This window comes from Cherax quadricarinatus, chromosome 91 (genome assembly GCF_038502225.1).
Source record: "Cherax quadricarinatus isolate ZL_2023a chromosome 91, ASM3850222v1, whole genome shotgun sequence".
NCBI lineage: Eukaryota > Metazoa > Arthropoda > Malacostraca > Decapoda > Parastacidae > Cherax > Cherax quadricarinatus.
The window spans coordinates 9,186,841-9,211,655 of NC_091382.1; the positions used below are offsets into that span (position 1 = coordinate 9,186,841).

The 24,815-nt window shown below is 38.0% G+C and overlaps 1 protein-coding gene across 3 annotated transcripts in view; it reads left to right on the forward strand.

The window, feature by feature from the left end:
- LOC128704849 (ectopic P-granules autophagy protein 5) overlaps positions 1 to 24,815 on the forward strand; it is a gene marked incomplete at its 5' end in the record, with an annotated part of 208,361 nt that overhangs the window by 25,221 nt on the left and 158,325 nt on the right. For all 3 annotated transcript variants that reach the window (XM_053799996.2, XM_053799997.2, XM_053799998.2), the window contains 3 exon segments: positions 2,188 to 2,331; positions 3,858 to 4,035; positions 4,562 to 4,798. In XM_053799996.2, coding sequence (XP_053655971.2) covers positions 2,188 to 2,331; positions 3,858 to 4,035; positions 4,562 to 4,798 — 559 coding nt within the window.

Here is a 24,815-nt window from a genome sequence, read left to right on the forward strand (position 1 = left end):
GCTGCTAGGTGAACAGGACAACAGGTGTAAGGAAACGTGTCGAAATGTTTCCACCCGCCGGGAATCGAACCCGGGCCCTCCGTGTGTGAAGCGGGAGCTTTAGCCACCAGGCCACTGGGCCACCTGGTTGGTACTTTTGTTTAATAAATGTATGAAAGAGGGGAAGGTACCTAGGGATTGGCGGAGAGCATGTATAGTCCCTTTATATAAAGGGAAAGGGGACAAAAGAGACTGTAAAAATTATAGAGGAATAAGTTTACTGAGTATACCAGGAAAACTGTACAGTAGGGTTATAATTGAAAGAATTAGAGGTAAGACAGAATGTAGGATTGCGGATGAGCAAGGAGGTTTCAGAGTGGGTAGGGATGTGTAGATCAAGTGTTTACATTGAAGCATATATGTGAACAGTATTTAGATAAAGGTAGGGAAGTTTTTATTGCATTTATGGAAGCAATGCAAAAAGAGAGCAGATGAGAGAGTGGGTGAGATGTTATCAACAAATTTTGTTGAAAATAAGAAAAAGTTTTGGAGTGAGATTAATAAGTTGAGGAAGCCTAGGGAACAAATCGATTTGACAATTAAAAATAGGAGAGGAGAATTATTAAATGGAGACTTGGAGGTATCGAGAAGATGGAGGGAATATTTTGAGGAATTGTTAAATGTTGATGAAGATAGGGAAGCTGTGATTTCGTGTATAGGGCAAGGAGGAATAACGTCTTGTAGGAATGAGGAAGAGCCAGTTGTGAGTGTGGGGGAAGTTCTTGAGGCAGTGGGTAGACTGAAAGGGGGTAAGGCAGCTGGGATTGATGGGATAAAGATAGAAATGTTAAAAGCAGGTGGGGATATAGTTTTGGAGTGGTTGGTGCTATTATTTAATGAATATATGGAAGTGGGTAAGGTACCTAGGGGATTGGCAGAGAGCATGCATAGTTCCTTTATATAAAGGCAAAGGGGATAAAAGAGAGTGCAAAAATTATAGGGGAATAAGTCTGTTAAGTATACCTGGTAAAGTGTATGGTAGTGTTACTATTGAAAAAATTAAGAGTAAGACGGAGAGTAGGATAGCAGATGAACAAGGAGGCTTTAGGAAGGGTAGGGGGTGTGTAGACCAAGTGTTTACAGTGAAACATATAGGTGAACAGTATTTAGATAAGGGTAAAGTGGTTTTTGTGGCATTTATGGATTTGGAAAAGGCATATGACAGGGTGGATAGGAGAGCAATGTGTCAGATGTTGTAAGTGTATGGTATAGGAGGTAGGTTACTGAAAGCACTGAAGAGTTTTTACGAGGAGGTTTTGTGTGCAAGCATGTGTGAGCATATTTGATAGGAGTGAATGGAGACAAATGATTTTTAATATTTGATGTGCTGTTGGAGTGTAAGCAAAGTAACATTTATGAAGGGATTCAGGGAAACCAGCAGGCCAGACGTGAGTCCTGGAGATGGGAAGTACAGTGTCTGCACTCTGAATGTTGCAGTTTTATAACTGTAGTGTAAAGCACCCCTCTGGGAAGACAGTGATGGAGTGAATGATGATAAAAGCTTTTCTTTTTCGGGCCACCCTGCCTTGGTGAGAATCGGCCCATGTGTTAATAAAAAAAAAATGTCTATATTTTTCTTCCTTTCATATTCCATTCCTGATTAATATTCACTGGAAATTCAGCATATTAGGCCTCTTTCTGTTTAGAATATGCTTGTGTAATACAGTATGCACTTGATCCCCAGATTTATTTATTATTTAATTCATGTTAAGCGCTAGACCCATGTGGGTCATTCAGCGCAAGACGTAATAGAGGCTCGATCCTCCGTCTGCTGAGCGCCAGACAGACAGCTTTGTAATTCAAGTGATTCGATTAGTTCAATGTTTTTAATGAAAGTCACGTCGTAGTTAACCTTGATTATTCACATTTTTTTCTTGGTTCCCTTTGTCAGTTTTTTGCTTGGCACACTGTCTCTAAATTGACAACTAATATTTAGATTTCATAAAACATATTCTCATTCGTCCTGATGCATGTAAGTGCTAAGCAGATTTTAGCAGTATTTAAAAAGATATAGCAAAAAGACCTTAAAATAAATCGAGCATGTGAAATCCATAACTACAGATTTCACATTAGATTACAGTGTTCAACTGTGTAGTGCCATTTTTCTGATCTTTAAACTTCTGACTAATATCAATTTATTTTGTCCAGGTTAATGTTTGCCATACAGAAGTGTTTGACAGCAGACCAGACATACATTACTATGGCAAAGAGTCTTGTTGCCTCCACCTTCCCTGGCAAGATTCTCAGTTCATTTGCTGCCATGATAGTATATCACATATGTAACTACACTAGGTATGCTTCCATTATTTTTGTTTGTATGTATTACTGAATAAGCCATGAAAAATTTTGGGATGTCTTTGTACATAAAGAACAAATGCTATAATTTTTCTTGGAATGCCTTATTCTAGTAATTTCCATCTGAAGAATTTGTGGCATCTTTTATTTTGAGCTACAATTTGAAACACTCACAGTCCTTAGAGGAAACTTGTATATAATGTTTTGATCTGTCTTAGACATTTTGAAACAGTATCTAGTGTTTCTTCTCTGAATTGTAGGTTAGCTGTGAATTGTTCTGGTCACAATATTGTGAGCTTTATTCTTCATTGCACGATAGTGATAATGAGAAAAGGTACTTGGAGAAGTCTTTAAAACCCTTTCACTTCGAGATCCCTTCTCCCAAACTTGCTCTCGTTGTTTAATAATTTAAAAAAAAAAAAAAAAAATTATGAAATGATAGCTAATCTTTTCCTGATGATAATGAAACCAAAGGTACAAAATTTGATGGAAGACTTGTGGCATTATGCTCTCCTAAAGTTAGTGGTCTCAGATATTTACGCATCGGTGATTTTGCCTACTTTTAGCCCTATTTTGGGCCATTTCCATTCTTCCAGTTGGCTATATTCATAGCTATTTCACTAGCACTCCTTTTGTTCTATTGATTGAGTGCAAGAAACTACCCATTTACCTATTTCAACTACCCAATAAAGTGATCAGAAATTGGTAATTTGGCCAATTTCATACAAAATTCAAGAAAGGCCAGTTTCAAAATAGGGTCCAGAATAAACAATGCAAACATTCCTGGCACTAAAATAACACTTTCTCTGTTCATTAGTCATGTCTCCAGGCTCCTCTCATATTGCACTTGCTTTCCATTTTGAATTTATATTCACACAAAAAAAATAGAAGATTTACTGTTATGCAAACTACTGCATTATCGTAAAAAATGGTATGAATAATGTCAGCACATTTATGAAAGCACATTAGACCCACCAGTTGATGCGTATTGGATGCGTGACATGATTTGTTTACTGTTGAACATCATCAAAAATCGAACATTTCCGTTTCTTTGAGCTCACTTTCAAGGTACTTTTGGTCTGTAAACCATTCAAATCATCTCTGTTTCTGTAATGTATCTCCCATTCTATCAAATGAGACCAAGAAAACAAGAATGTATCCGTAAATACCATACGAAAATACACCATAAAATGAATGTTTTAAACCAAAAACTTGATCTCGTTTTTTTTTTCTCGTGCATTGCGTGCTGCAGGAATTTTTTTTATACTGCGCACACTGACCACTCAGACCCATTCTTTAATATGTAGGCCTACCATCTTTCTCCTGCAAGATTGGAAGCCGCTAAAATTTTTGAATAGTATTATGAGTCCGACACTGGCTTCAAAGCCGTAATATTACGGGACCGACAGTGAAAGGGTTAAATCACTCTTAATGTCAAAATATGCAATAAAAAAGTGTTCTTATATGATTCTTACTCTGGTTAAATAGATTTTAATAGTGTTAAATTGACATTACATTCCCAGGTACAATCTCACATCTGGTGCTCTGGCAGTTAAGTTTTGGCTGCAGCTTCTTGTGTGTGTGCCAGAGTGGGTTCATGACAATGCAGTGCTCTTCTTACAGGACACCATCTGTCACCAAGCCTTTACTCACTCTCCTTGCTGGCAAGAAGTTTTGAGAGCATTCTCAGACGTCATGAAAGTAACTATTTTATTTCATGTTTTTTTTACTCTTCTGATCGGATGAAAGCATTGTTGTATGACCCACAGTTTTGAACTATAGTATCAGTACCCCTCTGGCAAGACATTGGTGGCAAAAGTGTTTCTTTTTTTTTGGTCATCCTACCTTCGCATGACACACTGGCACTTAGTGATGCATGCAGTAATATTACTGCGTTAAGAATACTTCCTCCTTAAATCATGCGTGTTGTAAGAGGTGACTAAAATGCTGGGAGCAAGGGACTAGTAAGCCCTTCTCCTGTATAAAGTACTAAATGTAATAAGAGAAAAAATTTTTTATAGAAAGTAGTTATTCTAGACCTATTATTATTATCACACTGGCCGATTCCCACCAAGGCAGGGTGGCCCGAAAAAGAAAAACTTTCACCATCATTCACTCCTAGACCTCTTTTCAGAAATTAGTTTGCTATTTATTTGTTCATCACTCCATGTGACATTTTCAAAATGTTCTCAGTGATAGGACTACTAATTGAAAATATGTATTTCAGAACTCTGAGTATCAGCATAGCGCTGGGGGAGGTGTGATAGGCTTGTTGTCTTGGCTAACTGCCGGGACTACAGCACCAAATTCCCTGCTTGTGCGTGCTTCTGCCCCACAGTTCCCATGGTTTACAGTTGCCGTCCTCACACTAGAGACACAGCAAGAAGTATCCTCAGGGCTCTGGAAGAACCTACTACTGGAACTGTTTACCAACAAGTCAACCACTCTTGAACAAGCACTGAAGGTATGAAGTTAACTTTTGTGAATGTATGGTATACAATACCGACAAGACGAAGAATTAGATACATGCAACATCTGGGTATCTTAACTCTTTGACTCTTATGAGCCACCGTGTTTGACGTATATATACTCAAAAATTCTAGCGGCTTCAAATCAAGCAGGAGAAAGCTGGTAGGCCCACATGTGAGAGAATGGGTCTGTGTGGTCAGTGTGCACCATATAAAAAAAATCCTGCAGCACGCAGTGCAGTGAGAAAAAAAAGTTTTTAGATTAAAACACCAACTTTGCAGTGTATTTTTGTATAGTATTTATGGTTGTATTCTTGTTTTCCTGGTCTCATTTGATAGAATGGAAAAGATATTATAGAAATAGAGGTGATTTTGATTAGTTTTACTGTGAAAAGAACCTTGAAATGGAGCTCAAAGTAGTGGAAATGTTTGATTTTTGCTGATATTCAAAAGTAAACAAATGATGTCAGTGTCCAATGAATGTCCAACTAGTCATTCTAATATGCAGTCATGAATGGGTTGACATTATTTATACAATTATTACAATATTGCAGTAGTCTGCATAACAATGAATCTTCTATTTTTTGTTTGAATAAAAATTCAAAATAGAAAGCAAGAGTAATATCAGAGTGGCCTGGAGACATGACTGATGAACAAAGAAAATGTTATTTTAGAGCCAGGAATGTCTGCATTGTTCATTCTGAACCCTATTTTGAAATTGGCATATTTTTTAATTTGCGTGAAATTGGCCAAATTGCAAATTTCTGACCACGTTATTGGGTAGTTGAAATCGGTAAATGGGCAGTTTCTTGTACTCATTCGATAGAACAAATGGAATTCTAAAGAAATAGCTATGAGTTTGGTTGACTGGAAAAATGGAATTAGCCGAAAATAGGGCTCAAAGTGGGCGAAATCGCCTATTTGTAAATATTGCCGAGGTCGCTAACTTCACGAGAGCGTAATTCCATCAGTTTTCCATCAAATTTTGTTCTTTCAGTGTCATTACCATAGGGAAAAGATTCCCTATCCTTTCATAAGAAAAAATAATATTTTTTTTTTTTTTTTTTTTCCAAAAAAATTTCGACACCAGGAGACACGTCAGGATTTGGGGTTGCGACAGTCAAAGTGTTAAAAGATACCCAGGTGTTGTACATGTGTCTAATTCGTCTTCAAGTTAACTATTAACCCTTTTGTGATGGGTCCTGTTGTACTACAGCTTTGATGCCCAGATTGGTTCTGTTGTTCTACGTGATGAACTCAGCTCTTCCAGATAAGTTGTGAGTGGTAAATTTGGGCCTAAATATGAGAGATTGGGTCTCTGTGGTAAGTGTGCACCATATAAAAGAAATCCTGGAGCATGCAGTGAATAATGGAAAAAAAAACTGCTACCATGTTTTTGGTTTAACCTTTTCAGGGTCCAAGACCAAAATCTGAAGGGGTGCACCAGTGTCCAAGAAATTTTGAAAAAAAAAAAAAAAGAAAAATAGTTTTTCTTACAGAATTAAAGATAATATTTTTGTGAAGGTAATAAAACCAAAAAAAAATTTACTGATCAGTACTTACTGAGATACAGCAGTGGGAAGTTGACCCAAAATGACCGGGTGGCGGCAACATCAGCAGCTTCCGCAAAATTGCATTTTTTTTATTTTATGTTTTTTTATACTTTTTTCTTTTTTCTAATTTTTTTCTTTTTCTAGTAACATTTGTGGCCTGTGAGACCAGTATAATGTATATTGTATAAGTGTACAATTATTGTATTCAACACAATACCTGCACTAATTTGTTTATCATTATATTGCTTACAAAACTTGTTTACAAGTTTATTTTAACCCTTTCAGGGTCCGTCCCGTAGATCTACGGCTTTACGTTCAGGGTCCAAACCGTAGATCTACGCCATAAGCTCAGCTCACTCTGATAAACTGTGAGTGGTACATTTGGGCCTAGATATGAGAGAATACATCTATGTGGTATGTGTGCACCACATAAAATAGATCCTGCAGCACACTGTGTATAATGAGAAAAAAAAATGAAATCATGATTTTTCGATTAAAACAGCAACTTTGCAGTGTTTTTTCGTATGTTTTTTATAGTTGTATTTGCGATTTCTTGGTCTCATTTGATAGAATGGAAGACATATTACAGAAATAGAGATGATTTTGATTGGTTTTAGCACTGGAAATGGCTTGAAACTGAGCTCAAAGTAGCAGAAATGTTAAATTTTTGCCGATATTCAAGAGTAAACAAACGACCTCACACATCTAATACACGTCAGCTGGTGGGTCTAATATACATTCACAAATATGGTGATGATATTTATACAATTATTACAATATTGCATAACAGTAAATCTTCTATTTTTTGGTGTGAATAAAAATTCATTATGTGAATAAAAAATCAAAATGGAATTTATTTGTAAAGCCTCAAAACATAACTAATGAACAGAGGAAATGTTAGTTTAGTGCCAGGAATGCCTTCATTGTTCATTCTGGACCCTATTTTGAAATTGGAATATTTTGAACTTTGTGTTAAATTGGCCAAATTAACAATTTCCGATCACTTTATTTTGTAGTTGAAACAGTTGACTTGGCGATTTCTTGTGCTCAATCGATAGAATAGAAGTAATACTAGTGAAATAGCTAAGAATTTGGTTGATTGGAATAATGTAATTGGCCTAAAATGGGAGTCAAAGTCGGCAAAATCGCCGATTCGTAAATATCGCTGAGACATCAAAATTCGCGAGAGCATAATTTCGTCAATTTTCCACCAAATTTCGTACTTTTTGTTTTATTACCTTCACAAAAAGATTCTCTACGATTTCATAAGAAAAAATAACAAATTTTTTTTTTTTGAAAATTCTTGGACACTGGTGCGTGACTCCAGATTTGGGCCTTGGACCCTGAAAGGGTTAAACAAAAGGATGAAAATATTAGTGCGGTTATTGTGTTGAATACAACGGTACCATATAGTACCACATGGTACAATGGTGCCATAGGGTGCAGTGATACCATATGGTACAGTGGTACCATATGGTACAATATGGTACAATGGCACCATATACAATGCTACCATATGGTAGTATATGGTACAATGGCACCATTTGGTACAGTGGTACTATATGATACAATGGTACCATATGGTGCAGTGGTACCTTATGGTACCATATGGTGCAATGTACCATATGGTACATTGTACCATATGTTACTATGATACCATATGGTTCATTGTACCATATGGTACATTGTACCATATGGTACTTTATGGTACTGTTGTATTCAACACAATGAACACACTAATATTTTCGTCATTATTTCGTTTACAATAATTGTTTACAACAAAAATATGCAAAAATGTTGTATATTAGTAATGTTCTATTATATATTTACAAATGTACAGCCGCTCGACATGTTACTTGAGGTGGATGACAAAGAGCTTTGTCTTGGAAACTGCACAGTCGCTAGCTAGCTGGTGGCTGGTGGCATCAACACCTACTGACCATATGGTACATGGTATCATATGTTACAGGGTACCATATGGTACATTGCACTATATGGTATAGGGTACCATATGGTACAGGATACCATATGGTGCAGGATACCATATGGTGCAGGGTACCATATGGTGCAGGGTACTATATGGTGCAGGGTATCATATGGTGCAGGGTACCATATGGTACAGATACAAGGATCCCTATGGAAATAATTCAACTTGACTTTTCTGGGTTATCCTAGGATTTTATACATATGCTGCAATGTATGATAATCTAGGTAACTGTATTTGTGTACACCTGAATGAACTTATTCAAGCACATGTGGCATCATAAGTGTATTTAGGTATACACAAATAAAGTTACAAAGATTATCATACATAGCAGCATATGTTTGGAGAACCTAGGATAACCAAAAAAAGTCAGACAGACTTATTTCCATTAGGGTCCCTGTACCACCTAGCATGGCTAGGCATTTCGGGCAGACTTATATTAAATCTTAGGTTTAAAATGTTACAGAATTATGAGATAAGTTGGTATTATGGCTAAGTGACTAAATACTAGTTGTGAGTTTAGCAATGTGAATGGTTTTGTTTTGGCACTATACATAGTTTCAGTATTGGAGTATCACAGGCCAACTTTTGACTAGTTAAGATTCATTATTTTGAGAGTGAGATTGATATTTCTGTTTATGGTCAAATGGGTGAGTGAGTGTAAGTGTGAACCACCAGGTGGTATTCGTATTATTAGTTGACAGGGTGTATCAGGGAGATAAGATGTTTTCTGATGGTAGTTTTGAAGGTGATGAATGTGTCTGCAGTTTTGGAATTTTCAGGTAGGGTGTTCCAGATTTTAGGGCCTTTGACATACATTGAATTTTTGTAAAGGTTTAGTCGGACACGGGGAATGTCATAGAGATGTTTGTGTCTGGTGTTGTGCCTGTGGGTTCTGTCACAACTATCAAGAAAGCATTTTAGGTCAAGGTTAATATTGGAATTTAAGGTCCTGTAGATGTAGATTGCACAGTAGTAAGTGTGGATGTACTGAACAGGGAGTAAGTTTAGATCTATGAAGAGTGGGGGGGTGTGTTGCCAGGGATGGGATTTAGTGATTATTCTTACTGCGGCTTTTTGTTGGGTTATTATTGGCTTTAGGTGTGATGCTGCAGTTGAACCCCAAGCACAGATAGCATAGGTGAGGTATGGATATATAAGTGAGTGGTATAGTGTGAGAAGGGCAGTTTGCGGCACGTAGTATCGTATCTTGGAGAGGATCCCAACCGTTTTGGATACTTTTTTGGTTATGTGTTGGATATGGGTGCTGAAGTTCAGGTTGTTGTCGAGGTATAGGCCTAGGAATTTGCCCTCATTATGCCTGGTAATTAGAGTGTTGTCGATCTTAATGTAAATTTGCGCATCTCCTGCTCTGCTACCAAACATAATGTAGTAGGTTTTGTCAACGTTAAGCGTAAGTTTATTGGCTGTCATCCAAGTCGATATTTTGATCAGCTCCTCATTAACAATGGTGTTGAGGGTTGCAAGATTAGGGTGAGAGATGACATAAGTCGTGTCGTCAGCAAAGAGAATGGGGTTCAGGTGTCGAGATACGTTTGGAAGATCATTGATGTATATGAGGAAGAGCAGGGGACCAAGGACACTTCCCTGCGGAACTCCAGTATCAAGTGGCTGTGTTGTTGATGCTGTGTCTTTAATGGTGACATACTGATACCTATTAGTAAGGTAAGATTTGAAATATGCAAGTGCATGGCCTCTTATACCATAATGGTCAAGTTTGTGGAGTAGGATGCCGTGGTCTACCGTGTCAAAAGCTTTTCTTAGGTCAATAAAAATTCCTAGTGGATATTCCTTATTTTCCAATGCTGTGTAAAGCAGATCTAGCATTTTTATAATTGCATCGTTAGTGCTTTTATTTTTCCTGAATCCAAATTGGCAGGGGTTGAGTATGTTTTGTGACGTTATAAATGAATATAGTCTCCTGTGCACGAGTTTCTCAAAGATTTTGGATAGCAATGGTAAGTTTGATATTGGCCTATAGTTGTTTAAATCTGTAGGGTCACCACCTTTATGTATTGGTGTAACCCTTGCCGTCTTGAGTAGTTTCGGGAAGGTGCTAGCTTCTAGTGACTTGTTAAAAAGCAATGAGATAGTATGCGAGAGGACATGGGCCACTCTCTTGTACAATAATGGTGGGACATGAGACAGATTCCCTGAGTTATTTTTAAGTGACTTTATAATCTCGGTGACTTCCGTGGGCTCAGTTGGAGCAAGATAGAAGGAATTTGGGAAATTCCCATCTAGGTAGTCCCCGGCATGGGCATTGGTACATGGGATTTTATTGGCGAGATTAGAACCTATGGTTGAGAAGAAGTCGTTTATCTTGTTAGCTGTGTCGGTGGGTTGCAGTGGTGTTTCATTAGGTTTAGTTAGGACAATATTCTTGTTTTTTTTTCAGTTTGTGGGTCCCTAGAATCTGAGAGAGTGTTTTCCAGGTATTTTTTATATCTCCTCTTGTGTCAGTGAATCTACTGGAGTAGTATAGTTGTTTGGCTTTCTTTATTACTTTGGTGAGGACTGATGAATAGTGTTTAAGAATATCTTTGTGTATTAAGCCCTGTCTATATTGCTTTTCATATTGGTGTTTCTTATCAATGGATTTCAGAATGGTGCTGGTTAGCCATGGGCAACCAAGCCGTTTGTTTGTGATCTGTTTCGTTTTTATAGGACAATGTTTGTTGTATAGTCTAAGTAGTTTGTTAAGAAAAATGTCTGTCCAGTCGTCAATACCATTGGCCTTGGAGAATTCTGTAGGCCAGTCAACAGTCTCTAGGTCAGCTGTGAACTTCCTTATTGAGGCCTCATCATGGAGTCTAAATGAGACTTTGTTGTGTTCAAGTGGTGGTTTACTAATGTTTGTCAAGAGGAAGGTAGGGTAGTGGTCTGTAGTGCTATCTGTGATTATCCCTGATTTAAGGGGGGCTAGTATATTGGTCCATATGTGGTCTATTATGGTTGCACTTGTTTCAGTGAGCCTGGTTGGTTTAGTTATTGTTGGTATGAGAAGTGTGTTGTTCATATTGTTGATGAAATCAGTTACAGGCTGATCATCTAGTAGGCCAAGGTTGATGTTGAAGTCTCCAGCTAAGAGAAGGTGGTGCTTATTCATTTGTCTGTTTGTTATTAGTGCCTTTAATTTCTCACTGAAGTTTGGGATGTTAGTGTGGGGTATCCGGTAAATGGCACCGATTGTTATAGGCGTCTTTAGGTGTTTTACAGTAAAATTAGCAAAAATGTACGTATTCTCCATATTCATCACTAAAGCAATTGGTGCTGATACAAGATAATTGGTTAGAGTAACAGATTGCAATACCACCCCCAACTTGGTATGGTCTGCAGTTGTGGATTGCTGTGTATCCTGGTAGAGGGTAGATATCCATTGTGTCCTGTTTTAGCCAGGTCTCGGTAAGAATAATGCAGGAGAAGGGTGTCTTTAGTGATTCAAGGAGTGCCAGGAGGTCATCATAGTGTTTGCTTAAGGACCTGATGTTGTAGTTAAGTACTGATAGACTTTTATCATTGTTTAGGATAGTGCTGGCTTGTGATGCTGTGTAGTAAAGGCAGTTACTTTCCAATAGGTTTTGATTGTGTGTCAGATTATGTAGGTTTAGATCAGGGTCAACGTGATCAATCATCTTCTAGGTTTAAATTATGGTTATTTATATCCTGAGTTGTGTGTTGAGTTTTAGTACTGATATCTGTAGTGGTGGGAAGTTTGGACAAGTATATAGCTATAGCATTTTGGTCATGTAGAGTATAGTCACTAATACACATAATGAAGTTGGTGTTGTCTATGTGTTGTGCTGGAATGAGCTAAAGTACAACTAGGTATAAACTAATAATATAAAAATACAAATTAAAAATAGCACAAGACTCTCACTTGTAATTGCACTAAGGTCTAATGTAATGACTTTGGTATAGTCTGTGTATTGACCTAGAGTGAGCAATAGTACAACTAGGTTTAATCTAATAATGTAGAAATACAAATTAAAAATAGCACCAGGCTCTCACTAGTAATTACACTATTGTCTAATATAATCACTTTGGTACTGACTATGTATTGAGCTAGAATGAGCTATAGTACAACTGAGTATAATCTAATGATATAAAAAAGGCACAAGACTCTCAGTTGTAATTGCACTAAGGTGTTATATAAGTTGTTTACAAGAATTAGAGTATAACTAGATTTAAATTGACAAGATAAAATATACAAGTTAAGGTAGCAAAAGAATAAAAAAAAGTAGAAAAAAATATATATATATATGAGGTAGTTGGTACTAGTTAGCAAAAGATAGTTAAGGGCCTTGAACAATAATATAATTGAAATATACACTAATTGCACACACAATATAGTCACTAAGATATGAAAACAATCTTAGAGTAGGACTTACAATATAAACTTATAATATAAAAATACAAATTGAAATGGTACTTGCAATTGCACTAGAGTCTGGTATATGTTGTTAACAAGATCAAGAGTATAACTAGATTTAAATTGACAAAATAAAATTCACAATTAAAGTACCAAAAGAATAATAGTAAAAAATAACAATGGTAATGTCTTGGTTATAATATGATAGTAAGATGGTAGACAGGTACACAGGTACAAAGGATAATATAAAGGTTGGAGTTGAATATACAAACTTGAAAATTTGGCAACAAAATGTTATGGGAAGTATAAAATAATGTTTAATGTAAAAAAGTAAAATTGACTGGTAGTAAATATGGTGTTTAATAAAATTTTAGTAAGTAATAATGATTACAAAACAAGTGAAAAAGTAATGTTTATTTCATTCAATATTGCACTGGTAGTTATACTTGAGGTTATTTGGCAGTACAAGGTAATTAAGAGTACTCTAAGATAGTAAATGTGGTATTAAAACAGATAAAGGTAATTAGACAAGTAATGGTTATTCAATGTCAAAAATGTTGAGAGTAAATTGAAATTATAGTAAAAATGGTAATTATTAATTTTAGGTAGTAGGTTGGTAGACAGCAACCACCCAGGGAGGTACTACCGTCCTGCCAAGTGAGTGTAAAACGAAAGCCTGTAATTGTTTTACATGATGGTAGGATTGCTGGTGTCTTTTGTCTGTCTCATAAATATGCAAGATTACAGGTACGTCTTGCTACTTCTACTTACACTTAGGTCACACTACACATACATGTACATGTTTATTTATACACACTCATCTGAGTTTTCTTTGATTTTATGTTAATAGTTCTTGGTCTTATTACTTTTCCTTTTATATCCATGGGGAAGTGGAATAAGAATCTTTCCTCCGTAAGCCATGCGTGTTGTAAAAGTGAACTAAAATGCCGGGAACAATGGGCTAGTAACCCCTTTTCCTGTAAAGATTACTAAAAAGAATAAGAAGAAGAAAATTGTCAAAGTGGGAAGTCTGAATGTCCGTGGATGTTGTGCAAATGATAAGAAAGAGATGATTGTGGATGTTATGAATGAGAAGAAACAAAGCTGAAGGGGGTGGGAGAGTTTCAATGGAGAGGAATAAATGGGATTAGGTCAGGGGTTTCAAATAGAGTTAGAGCTAAAGAAGGAGTAGCAATAATGTTGAAGGATAAGCTATGGCAGGAATTCAAGGATTATGTGGAGTAAAATAAAGATTGGATGTGAAAAGTGGGTTATAGTAAGCGTATATGCACCTGGAGAAGAGAGAAGTGTAGAGGAGAGAGAGAGATTCTGGGAAATGTTGAGTGAATGTGTGGGGAGTTTTGAATCAAGTGTGAGAGTATTGGTGGTTGGGGATTTCAATGCTAAAGAGGGTAAAAATGTTATGGAGGGAGTAGTAGGTAAATTTGGGGTGCCAGGGGTAAATGTAAATGGGGAGCCTTTAATTGAGCTATGTGTAGAAAGAAATTTGGTAATAAGTAATACATATTTTATGAAAAAGAGGATAAATAAATATACAAGGTATGATGTAGCACGTAATGAAAGTAGTTTGTTAGATTATGTATTGGTGGATAAAAGGTTGATGGGTAGGCTACAGGATGTACATGTTTATAGAGGGGCAACTGATATATCAGATCATTATTTAGTTGTAGCTACAGTTAGAGTAAGAGGTAGATGGGAAAAGAGGAAGGTGGCAACAACAAGTAAGAGGGAGGTGAAAGTGTATAAACTAAGGGAGGAGGAAGTTCGGGCGAGATATAAGCGACTATTGGCAGAAAGGTGGGCTAGTGCAAAGATGAGTAGTGGGGGGGGGGGTTGAAGAGGGTTGGAATAGTTTTAAAAATGCAGTATTAGAATGTGGGGCAGAAGTTTGTGGTTATAGGAGGGTGGGGGCAGGAGGAAAGAGGAGTGATTGGTGGAATGATGAAGTAAAGGGTGTGATAAAAGAGAAAAAGGTAGCTTACGAGAGGTTTTTACAAAGCAGAAGTGTTATAAGAAGAGCAGAGTATATGGAGAGTAAAAGAAAGGTGAAGAGTGGTGAGAGAGTGCAAAAGGAGAGCAGATGAAAGAGTGGGAGAGGCACTGTCAAGAAATTTTAATGAAAATAAGAAAAAATTTTGGAGTGAGTTAAACAAGTTAAGAAAGCCTAGGGAAAGTATGGATTTGTCCGTTAAAAACAGAGTAGGGGAGTTAGTAGATGGGGAGAGGGAGGTATTAGGTAGATGGCGAGAATATTTTGAGGAACTTTTAAATGTTGAGGAAGAAAGGGAGGCGGTAATTTCATGCACTGGCCAGGGAGGTATACCATCTTTTAGGAGTGAAGAAGAGCAGAATGTAAGTGTGGTGGAGGTACGTGAGGCATTACGTAGAATGAAAGGGGGTAAAGCAGCTGGAACTGATGGGATCATGACAGAAATGTTAAAAGCAGGGGGGGATATAGTGTTGGAGTGGTTGGTACTTTTGTTTAATAAATGTATGAAAGAGGGGAAGGTACCTAAGGATTGGCAGAGAGCATGTATAGTCCCTTTATATAAAGGGAAAGGGGACAAAAGAGATTGTAAAAATTATAGAGGAATAAGTTTACTGAGTATACCAGGAAAAGTATACGGTAGAGTTATAATTGAAAGAATTAGAGGTAAGACAGAATGTAGAATTGCGGATGAGCAAGGAGGCTTCAGAGTGGGTAGGGGATGTGTAGATCAAGTGTTTACATTGAAGCATATATGTGAACAGTATTTAGATAAAGGTAGGGAAGTTTTTATTGCATTTATGGATTTAGAAAAGGCATATGATAGAGTGGATAGAGGAGCAATGTGGCAGATGTTGCAAGTTTATGGAATAGGTGGTAAGTTATTAAATGCTGTAAAGAGCTTTTATGAGGATAGTGAGGCTCAGGTTAGGGTGTGTAGAAGAGAGGGAGACTACTTCCCGGTAAAAGTAGGTCTTAGACAGGGATGTGTAATGTCACCATGGTTGTTTAATATATTTATAGATGGGGTTGTAAAAGAAGTAAATGCTAGGGTGTTCGGGAGAGGGGTGGGATTAAATTATGGGGAATCAAATTCAAAATGGGAATTGACACAGTTACTTTTTGCTGATGATACTGTGCTTATGGGAGATTCTAAAGAAAAATTGCAAAGGTTAGCGGATGAGTTTGAGAATGTGTGTAAAGGTAGAAAGTTGAAAGTGAACATTGAAAAGAGTAAGGTGATGAGGGTATCAAATGATTTAGATAAAGAAAAATTGGATATCAAATTGGGGAGGAGGAGTATGGAAGAAGTGAATGTTTTCAGATACTTGGGAGTTGACGTGTCAGCGGATGGATTTATGAAGGATGAGGCTAATCATAGAATTGATGAGGGAAAAAAGGTGAGTGGTGCGTTGAGGTATATGTGGAGTCAAAAAACGTTATATATGGAGGCAAAGAATGGAATGTATGAAAGTATAGTAGTACCAACACTCTTATATGGATGTGAAGCTTGGGTGGTAAATGCAGCAGCGAGGAGATGGTTGGAGGCAGTGGAGATGTCCTGTCTAAGGGCAATGTGTGGTGTAAATATTATGCAGAAAATTCGGAGTGTGGAAATTAGGAGAAGGTGTGGAGTTAATAAAAGCATTAGTCAGAGGGCAGAAGAGGGGTTGTTGAGGTGGTTTGGTCATTTAGAGAGAATGGATCAAAGTAGAATGACATGGAAAGCATATAAATCTATAGGGGAAGGAAAGAGGGGTAGGGGTCGTCCTCGAAAGGGTTGGAAAGAGGGGGTAAAGGAGGTTTTGTGGGCGAGGGGCTTGGACTTCCAGCAAGCGTGCATGAGCGTGTTAGATAGGAGTGAATGGAGACAAATGATACTTGGGACCTGACGATCTGTTGGAGTGTGAGCAGGGTAATATTTAGTGAAGGGATTCAGGGAAACCGGTTATTTTCTTATAGTCGGACTTGAGTCCTGGAAATGGGAAGTACAATGCCTGCACTTTAAAGGAGGGGTTTGGGATATTGGCAGTTTGGAGGGATATGTTGTGTATCTTTATACGTATATGCTTCTAAACTGTTGTATTCTGAGCACCTCTGCAAAAGCAGTGATAATGTGTGAGTGTGGTGAAAGTGTTGAATGATGATGAAAGTATTTTCTTTTTGGGGATTTTCTTTCTTTTTTGGGTCACCCTGCCTCAGTGGGAGACAACCAACTTGTTGAAAAAAAAAAAAAAAAATATCAATTGATAGTATTTAAAAAATATGAGGTAGTAATATGGACAGAGAAAGTATCAATTCAGCTAATGTTTAAGCAAACAATAGTAAATAAGAAAATTACATAGGGTGACTTACGCTTACTAGTAAAATCACAAAATGAGGTAGTTGATTATTTAATTACTAAGAGATTGTACAATGAAATTTGAACAATAATGGAGCAAAACATACACTACACTACGTAGGCTTTTAGGTTGGACATTGTTTAGTTATTCTCTGTAAGATTAGTATCCCTGAGAAATCGTGATAGATCATTCTCGTTCGTGATTGTGTACAGTTGACCTACATTTGTTTTCCTAACTAGAATTTTCCCATCCCGACCATTTTATGGTCGTATTCTTGGTTTCCTGGTCTCATTTGATAGAATTAAAGATATATCACAGAAAATAGAAATGATTTTTCATTGGTTTCAGGACTGACAGTAGCTTGAAATTGAGCCCAAAGTATCAGAAATGTTTGGTTTTTGCTGTCTTTCCAGAACAAACAAATTACATCACTCTTCCAATTCACGTCACACTGGTAGGTCTAATAGGTGTTCACAAATGCGCTGATATTGTTTATACAATTATTACAGTAATGCAGTAGTCTGTATAGTAAATCTATGTGTGAATAAAAATTCAAAATCGAAAGCAAGCATAATGTAGGAGAGGCCTGGGGACATAACTAATGAACAGAGGAAATGTTGTTTTAGTGTCAGGAATGTATACATTGTTTATTCTGGACCCTATTTTTAAATTGGCAATTTTTTAATTTTGTTTGAAATTGGCTTAATTACCGATTTCTGATCACTTTATCGGGCAGTTTTTTGTACTCGATCATTAGAATAGAAGGGATACTAGCGAAATAGCTATGAGTTTGGTCAACTGGAACAATGGAATTGGCCGAAAATAGGGCTCGGAATCTGTGAAATTGCCAATGTGCAAATATCGCTGTGACCACTAAATTTGTGAGAGCATAATTCTGTAAGTTTTCCATCAAATTAAGTTCTTTTAGTTTCATTACATAGTGGAGTGTGAGCAAGGTAACAGGAAGGGATTCAAGGAAACATGTTAGCCACACTTGAATTCTAAAGCTGGTAAGTATAGTTCCTGCACTCTGAATAAGGTTGTAATTTGTGAGGTCATTTATATAAAAAAAAATTACAGCCTCTCCTCACTTAGTGACGTACTCGTTTACCGATGCCTCGGACTTAGGATGGGCTCTCTGATCACTATACCTAAATAATGTATATTAGAGCTGATTTCCTCTAGTCTTTTTATTTCAGTATAGAGTACTCTACTGTATAAACATTTAAAAATATACCAGAAATGTTATAAATGGTTTAGAGGTGACATTAAAACAATATCAAAGATGGTTGACACAAACCCACTACCATTGCCTTCCTAATCTACAGTTAATTTTTAAGTTTGCCCAAAATGCTCTGCGTACAAAGGGGCTTTTGGCATGTACAGTGGAACCCCAGATTTTGTTCATACTGAATATTGTTCATTTCAGATTTAGAGCACTTTTTGGGGCAAAAATTGGCTTCGGATTTCGTACTTCCACCCGGAAATCATATGTATCAGATGCATCTGCCCACCCGGGATGCATGTGTATGTGTCTTAGTCTGGCTCTGTCACTTGTTGAGTGAGCATTACTTCGCGTGTTCCTCTGAAACATTTCGTAATAGTCCATTGTTTTTTGTGCTTAACTGTTAGAGTGCAACTGCGAAATAAGCCACCATGAGCCCAAAGAAAGTTCCTAGTGCCAACCCTTTGGTAAAGAAGGTGAGAAACACGATAGAATTAAAGAAAGAGATTGTAGAAAAATATGAAAGTGGAACACGTTTAGCCGAGCTTGCCAGGATGTATGGGAAGTGGAACAGCAACAGACCACAGCTGAGGAAATTGCTTCAGAGGAGGAGGAAGAGAGAGGGGAGAAGGTGCCTTCTTCAGTGATTAACGACATGTGTGCAAAGTGGAATGAGTTGCAAACTTTTGTTGTACAATATCACCCTGACCAACCTGATACAAACCGTATCAGCAACCTGTTCATAAGCTTCATTCTCCTATGTGCAGGTTATCTGTGTATTGTTCCAGTAACGGTGTTGTGATTTTTTATTCTTTAAGAAATAGGCTGCAAACCCTATTGGGTAGCATTGTAAATTGGGTTGGGCAAATATTTTGTTTGTGGGAGGGATTGTTAAGGACCTGCTTAGTATGGGCCTACAGGCCTGCTGCGGTGTTCCTCCTTTCTTATGTTCTTATGTTCAGTGACAATACCTTGCCCCATTTTAAGCAAATCTTCAAGAGACACCAGAAACAGAGCTTTCTGGACAGATGTTTAGTGTGACAGGGGTCCAGTGCCAGTAAAAGACAAAGAAAGGAAGTAACCCTGAAGTCCTTTTGGAGGGGGATTCATCTTCCAAACAATAACCTCAGTTCCCTTTACCCTCCTTGCCTTCTTCAATACACCAACGAGAGTCTTCAATAAAGGTGTGTGATGTTCATTTATCATTGTTTTCTGTATGTAAAACTATAGTTATTCTTTAACCCGTAAACGGTCCAAACGTATATATATGTTCACTACCCCAGTGGTAAGACACACATGCAACAGTTAGGTATCTTTATTTCGAAACGTTTCGCCTACACAGTAGGCTTCTTCAGTCGAGTACAGAAAAGTTGATAGAAGCAGAAGAGACTTTAAGACGATGTAATCAGTCCATCACCCTTGAAGTTTTGAGGTGGTCAGTCCCTCAGTCTGGAGAAGAGTGTTGTTCCATAGTCTGAAACAATATGGAGTTGAAGTGATAAGATGGAGCCTTATATAGCGCCAGGAGGTGAGACGTAGGTCACTAGTAGAGGTAAGAACGTAGACGTTGGGAGGTCAGGTCCCTCTCAAATCCAGCCATTCTCACTAGTAGAGGTTGTCGAAGTGTCCTGTAGCTCAGTCTCTAGCATACTCGGCTCACACACTGAGCCTGGGGTTCGAATCTCCTCCGGTATGGCTGGAAAACATTAGGGACGTGTTTCCATAAGACATCTACTGTCCCTGTCCCTGTTCACCCATCAGTTTAAAATGGGTGTCTGGGTTTTAGTTGACTAGTGTGGGTTGCAGCATGGGACAAAACTGACCTAATTTGGCCAAAATGCTCAGCATAACAAGAGGCTTTCTATATAGTAGTATGTCATTGATGTCAGCTAGACCTGTATACCATGTACATGCAGTTGTAGTAAGTAAAGATTATTATTATTATTATTATTATTTTTATTATTATTTATTTATTATCACACTGGCCGATTCCCACCAAGGCAGGGTGGCCCGAAAAAGAAAAACTTTCACCATCATTCGCTCCATCACTGTCTTGCCAGAAGGGTGCTTTACACTACAGTTTTTAAACTGCAACATTAACACCCCTCCTTCAGAGTGCAGGCACTGTACTTCCCATCTCCAGGACTCAAGTCCGGCCTGCCGGTTTCCCTGAATCCCTTCATAAATGTTACTTTGCTCACACTCCAACAGCACGTCAAGTATTAAAAACCATTTGTCTCCATTCACTCCTATCAAACACGCTCACGCATGCCTGCTGGAAGTCCAAGCCCCTCGCACACAAAACCTCCTTTACCCCCTCCCTCCAACCCTTCCTAGGCCGACCCCTACCCCGCCTTCCTTCCACTACAGACTGATACACTCTTGAAGTCATTCTGTTTCGCTCCATTCTCTCTACATGTCCGAACCACCTCAACAACCCTTCCTCAGCCCTCTGGACAACAGTTTTGGTAATCCCGCACCTCCTCCTAACTTCCAAACTACGAATTCTCTGCATTATATTCACACCACACATTGCCCTCAGACATGACATCTCCACTGCCTCCAGCCTTCTCCTCGCTGCAACATTCATCACCCACGCTTCACACCCATATAAGAGCGTTGGTAAAACTATACTCTCATACATTCCCCTCTTTGCCTCCAAGGACAAAGTTCTTTGTCTCCACAGACTCCTAAGTGCACCACTCACTCTTTTTCCCTCATCAATTCTATGATTCACCTCATCTTTCATAGACCCATCCGCTGACACGTCCACTCCCAAATATCTGAATACGTTCACCTCCTCCATACTCTCTCCCTCCAATCTGATATTCAATCTTTCATCACCTAATCTTTTTGTTATCCTCATAACCTTACTCTTTCCTGTATTCACCTTTAATTTTCTTCTTTTGCACACCCTACCAAATTCATCCACCAATCTCTGCAGCTTCTCTTCAGAATCTCCCAAGAGCACAGTGTCATCAGCAAAGAGCAACTGTGACAACTCCCACTTTGTGTGTGATTCTTTATCTTTTAACTCCACGCCTCTTGCCAAGACCCTCGCATTTACTTCTCTTACAACCCCATCTATAAATATATTAAACAACCACGGTGACATCACACATCCTTGTCTAAGGCCTACTTTTACTGGGAAAAAATTTCCCTCTTTCCTACATACTCTAACTTGAGCCTCACTATCCTCGTAAAAACTCTTCACTGCTTTCAGTAACCTACCTCCTACACCATACACTTGTAACATCTGCCACATTGCCCCCCTATCCACCCTGTCATATGCCTTTTCCAAATCCATAAATGCCACAAAGACCTCTTTAGCCTTATCTAAATACTGTTCACTTATATGTTTCACTGTAAACACCTGGTCCACACACCCCCTACCTTTCCTAAAGCCTCCTTGTTCATCTGCTATCCTATTCTCCGTCTTACTCTTAATTCTTTCAATTATAACTCTACCATACACTTTACCAGGTATACTCAACAGACTTATCCCCCTATAATTTTTGCACTCTCTTTTATCCCCTTTGCCTTTATACAAAGGAACTATGCATGCTCTCTGCCAATCCCTAGGTACCTTACCCTCTTCCATACATTTATTAAATAATTGCACCAACCACTCCAAAACTACATCCCCACCTGCTTTTAACATTTCTATCTTTATCCCATCAATCCCGGCTGCCTTACCCCCTTTCATTTTACCTACTGCCTCACGAACTTCCCCCACACTCACAACTGGCTCTTCCTCACTCCTACAAGATGTTATTCCTCCTTGCCCTATACACGAAATCACAGCTTCCCTATCTTCATCAACATTTAACAATTCCTCAAAATATTCCCTCCATCTTCCCAATACCTCTAACTCTCCATTTAATAACTCTCCTCTCCTATTTTTAACTGACAAATCCATTTGTTCTCTAGGCTTTCTTAACTTGTTAATCTCACTCCAAAACTTTTTCTTATTTTCAACAAAATTTGTTGATAACATCTCACCCACTCTCTCATTTGCTCTCTTTTTACATTGCTTCACCACTCTCTTAACCTCTCTCTTTTTCTCCATATACTCTTCCCTCCTTGCATCACTTCTACTTTGTAAAAACTTCTCATATGCTAACTTTTTCTCCCTTACTACTCTCTTTACATCTTCATTCCACCAATCACTCCTCTTCCCTCCTGCACCCACTTTCCTGTAACCACAAACTTCTGCTGAACACACTAACACTACATTTTTAAACCTACCCCATACCTCTTCGACCCCATTGCCTATGCTCTCATTAGCCCATCTATCCTCCAATAGCTGTTTATATCTTACCCTAACTGCCTCCTCTTTTAGTTTATAAACCTTCACCTCTCTCTTCCCTGATGCTTCTATTCTCCTTGTATCCCATCTACCTTTTACTCTCAGTGTAGCTACAACTAGAAAGTGATCTGATATATCTGTGGCCCCTCTATAAACATGTACATCCTGAAGTCTACTCAACAGTCTTTTATCTACCAATACATAATCCAACAAACTACTGTCATTTCGCCCTACATCATATCGTGTATACTTATTTATCCTCTTTTTCTTAAAATATGTATTACCTATAACTAAACCCCTTTCTATACAAAGTTCAATCAAAGGGCTCCCATTATCATTTACACCTGGCACCCCAAACTTACCTACCACACCCTCTCTAAAAGTTTCTCCTACTTTAGCATTCAGGTCCCCTACCACAATTACTCTCTCACTTGGTTCAAAGGCTCCTATACATTCACTTAACATCTCCCAAAATCTCTCTCTCTCCTCTGCATTCCTCTCTTCTCCAGGTGCATACACGCTTATTATGACCCACTTCTCGCATCCAACCTTTACTTTAATCCACATAATTCTTGAATTTACACATTCATATTCTCTTTTCTCCTTCCATAACTGATCATTTAACATTACTGCTACCCCTTCCTTTGCTCTAACTCTCTCAGATACTCCAGATTTAATCCCATTTATTTCCCCCCACTGAAATTCTCCTACCCCCTTCAGCTTTGTTTCGCTTAGAGCCAGGACATCCAACTTCTTTTCATTCATAACATCAGCAATCATCTGTTTCTTGTCATCCGCACTACATCCACGCACATTTAAGCATCCCAATTTTATAAAGTTTTTCTTCTTCTCTTTTTTAGTAAATGTATACAGGAGAAGGGGTTACTAGCCCATTGCTCCCGGCATTTTAGTCGCCTCATACGACACGCATGGCTTACGGAGGAAAGATTCTTTTCCACTTCCCCATGGACAATAGAAGAAATAAAAAAGAACAAGAGCTATTTAGAAAAAGGAGAAAAACCTAGATGTATGTATATATATATATGCATGTGCGTGTCTGTGAAGTGTGACCAAAGTGTAAGTAGGAGTAGCAAGATATCCCTGTTATCTATCGTGTTTATGAGACAGAAAAAGAAACCAGCAATCCTACCATCATGCAAAACAGTTACAGGTTTTTGTTTCAGTCATCTGGCAGGACGGTAGTACTTCCCTGGGTGGTTGCTGTCTACCAACCTACTACCTATAGTTTATTATTATTATTATTATTATTATTTTTATTATTAAGAGGTGGCAAGGTATGCAGGCCTAGCTGACATCAGTGACGTACTACTATATAGAAAGCCGCTTGTTATGCAGAGTATTTCAAGAAAATTAGGTCAGTGTCCCAGGATAACACCCACACTAGTCGGCTAACACCCAGGTACCCATTTACTGATGGGTAAACATAGACAACAGGTGTAAAGAAACACGCCTAATGTTTTTACCATGGCTGGGAATCGAATATTTACCAAAAATCATATATGTATGGCTAACCCAAGCCAGGTACTAAAAATAAGCCACGTTGACTTTTTTTGGGTTATCCTAGGTTCTCTACACATAAGCTGCTATGTGTGATAATCTATAGAGAGAAAATATCTTTTTTGTTTCAGGTTTATGGTCTTTACGAGTGTATATCACAGTTAGCCCTGTGCTATACTCCGTTTTCTCCAATATAAGCCACCAAGACAGGGATAGGAGAATGGTATTTGTATACCATATCTTCTTCATACCTCCGTCGAACTGCTCGGTGTTATGCCAAACATTATTCATTCTGGAGTATTTAACATGTTTTATGTTATTTATATTGTTTCTTACGTCATATTAGATCAATTGTGTTAGGCAAATAAGCTGTAGTGTTGATATTAGCGTAATAATAAAGCATCTCCTGCTTCATGAGACTGAGCTCATGGCAACCGACAGTGGCTTCAAAGCCACCTTATAATAATGTATGGATAATGTACTGTGTAGGTGCTTTACATAACGAGAAGCATTTCTTTTATTCATTGGAACCATGGCTAGGGCTAAAAGTAAGCAGGTTAAAACAACATATGGAGTATCTGAGAGAGTTAGAGCAAAGGAAGGGGTAGCAGTAATGTTGAATGATCAGTTATGGAAGGAGAAAAGAGAATATGAATGTGTAAATTCAAGAATTATGTGGAT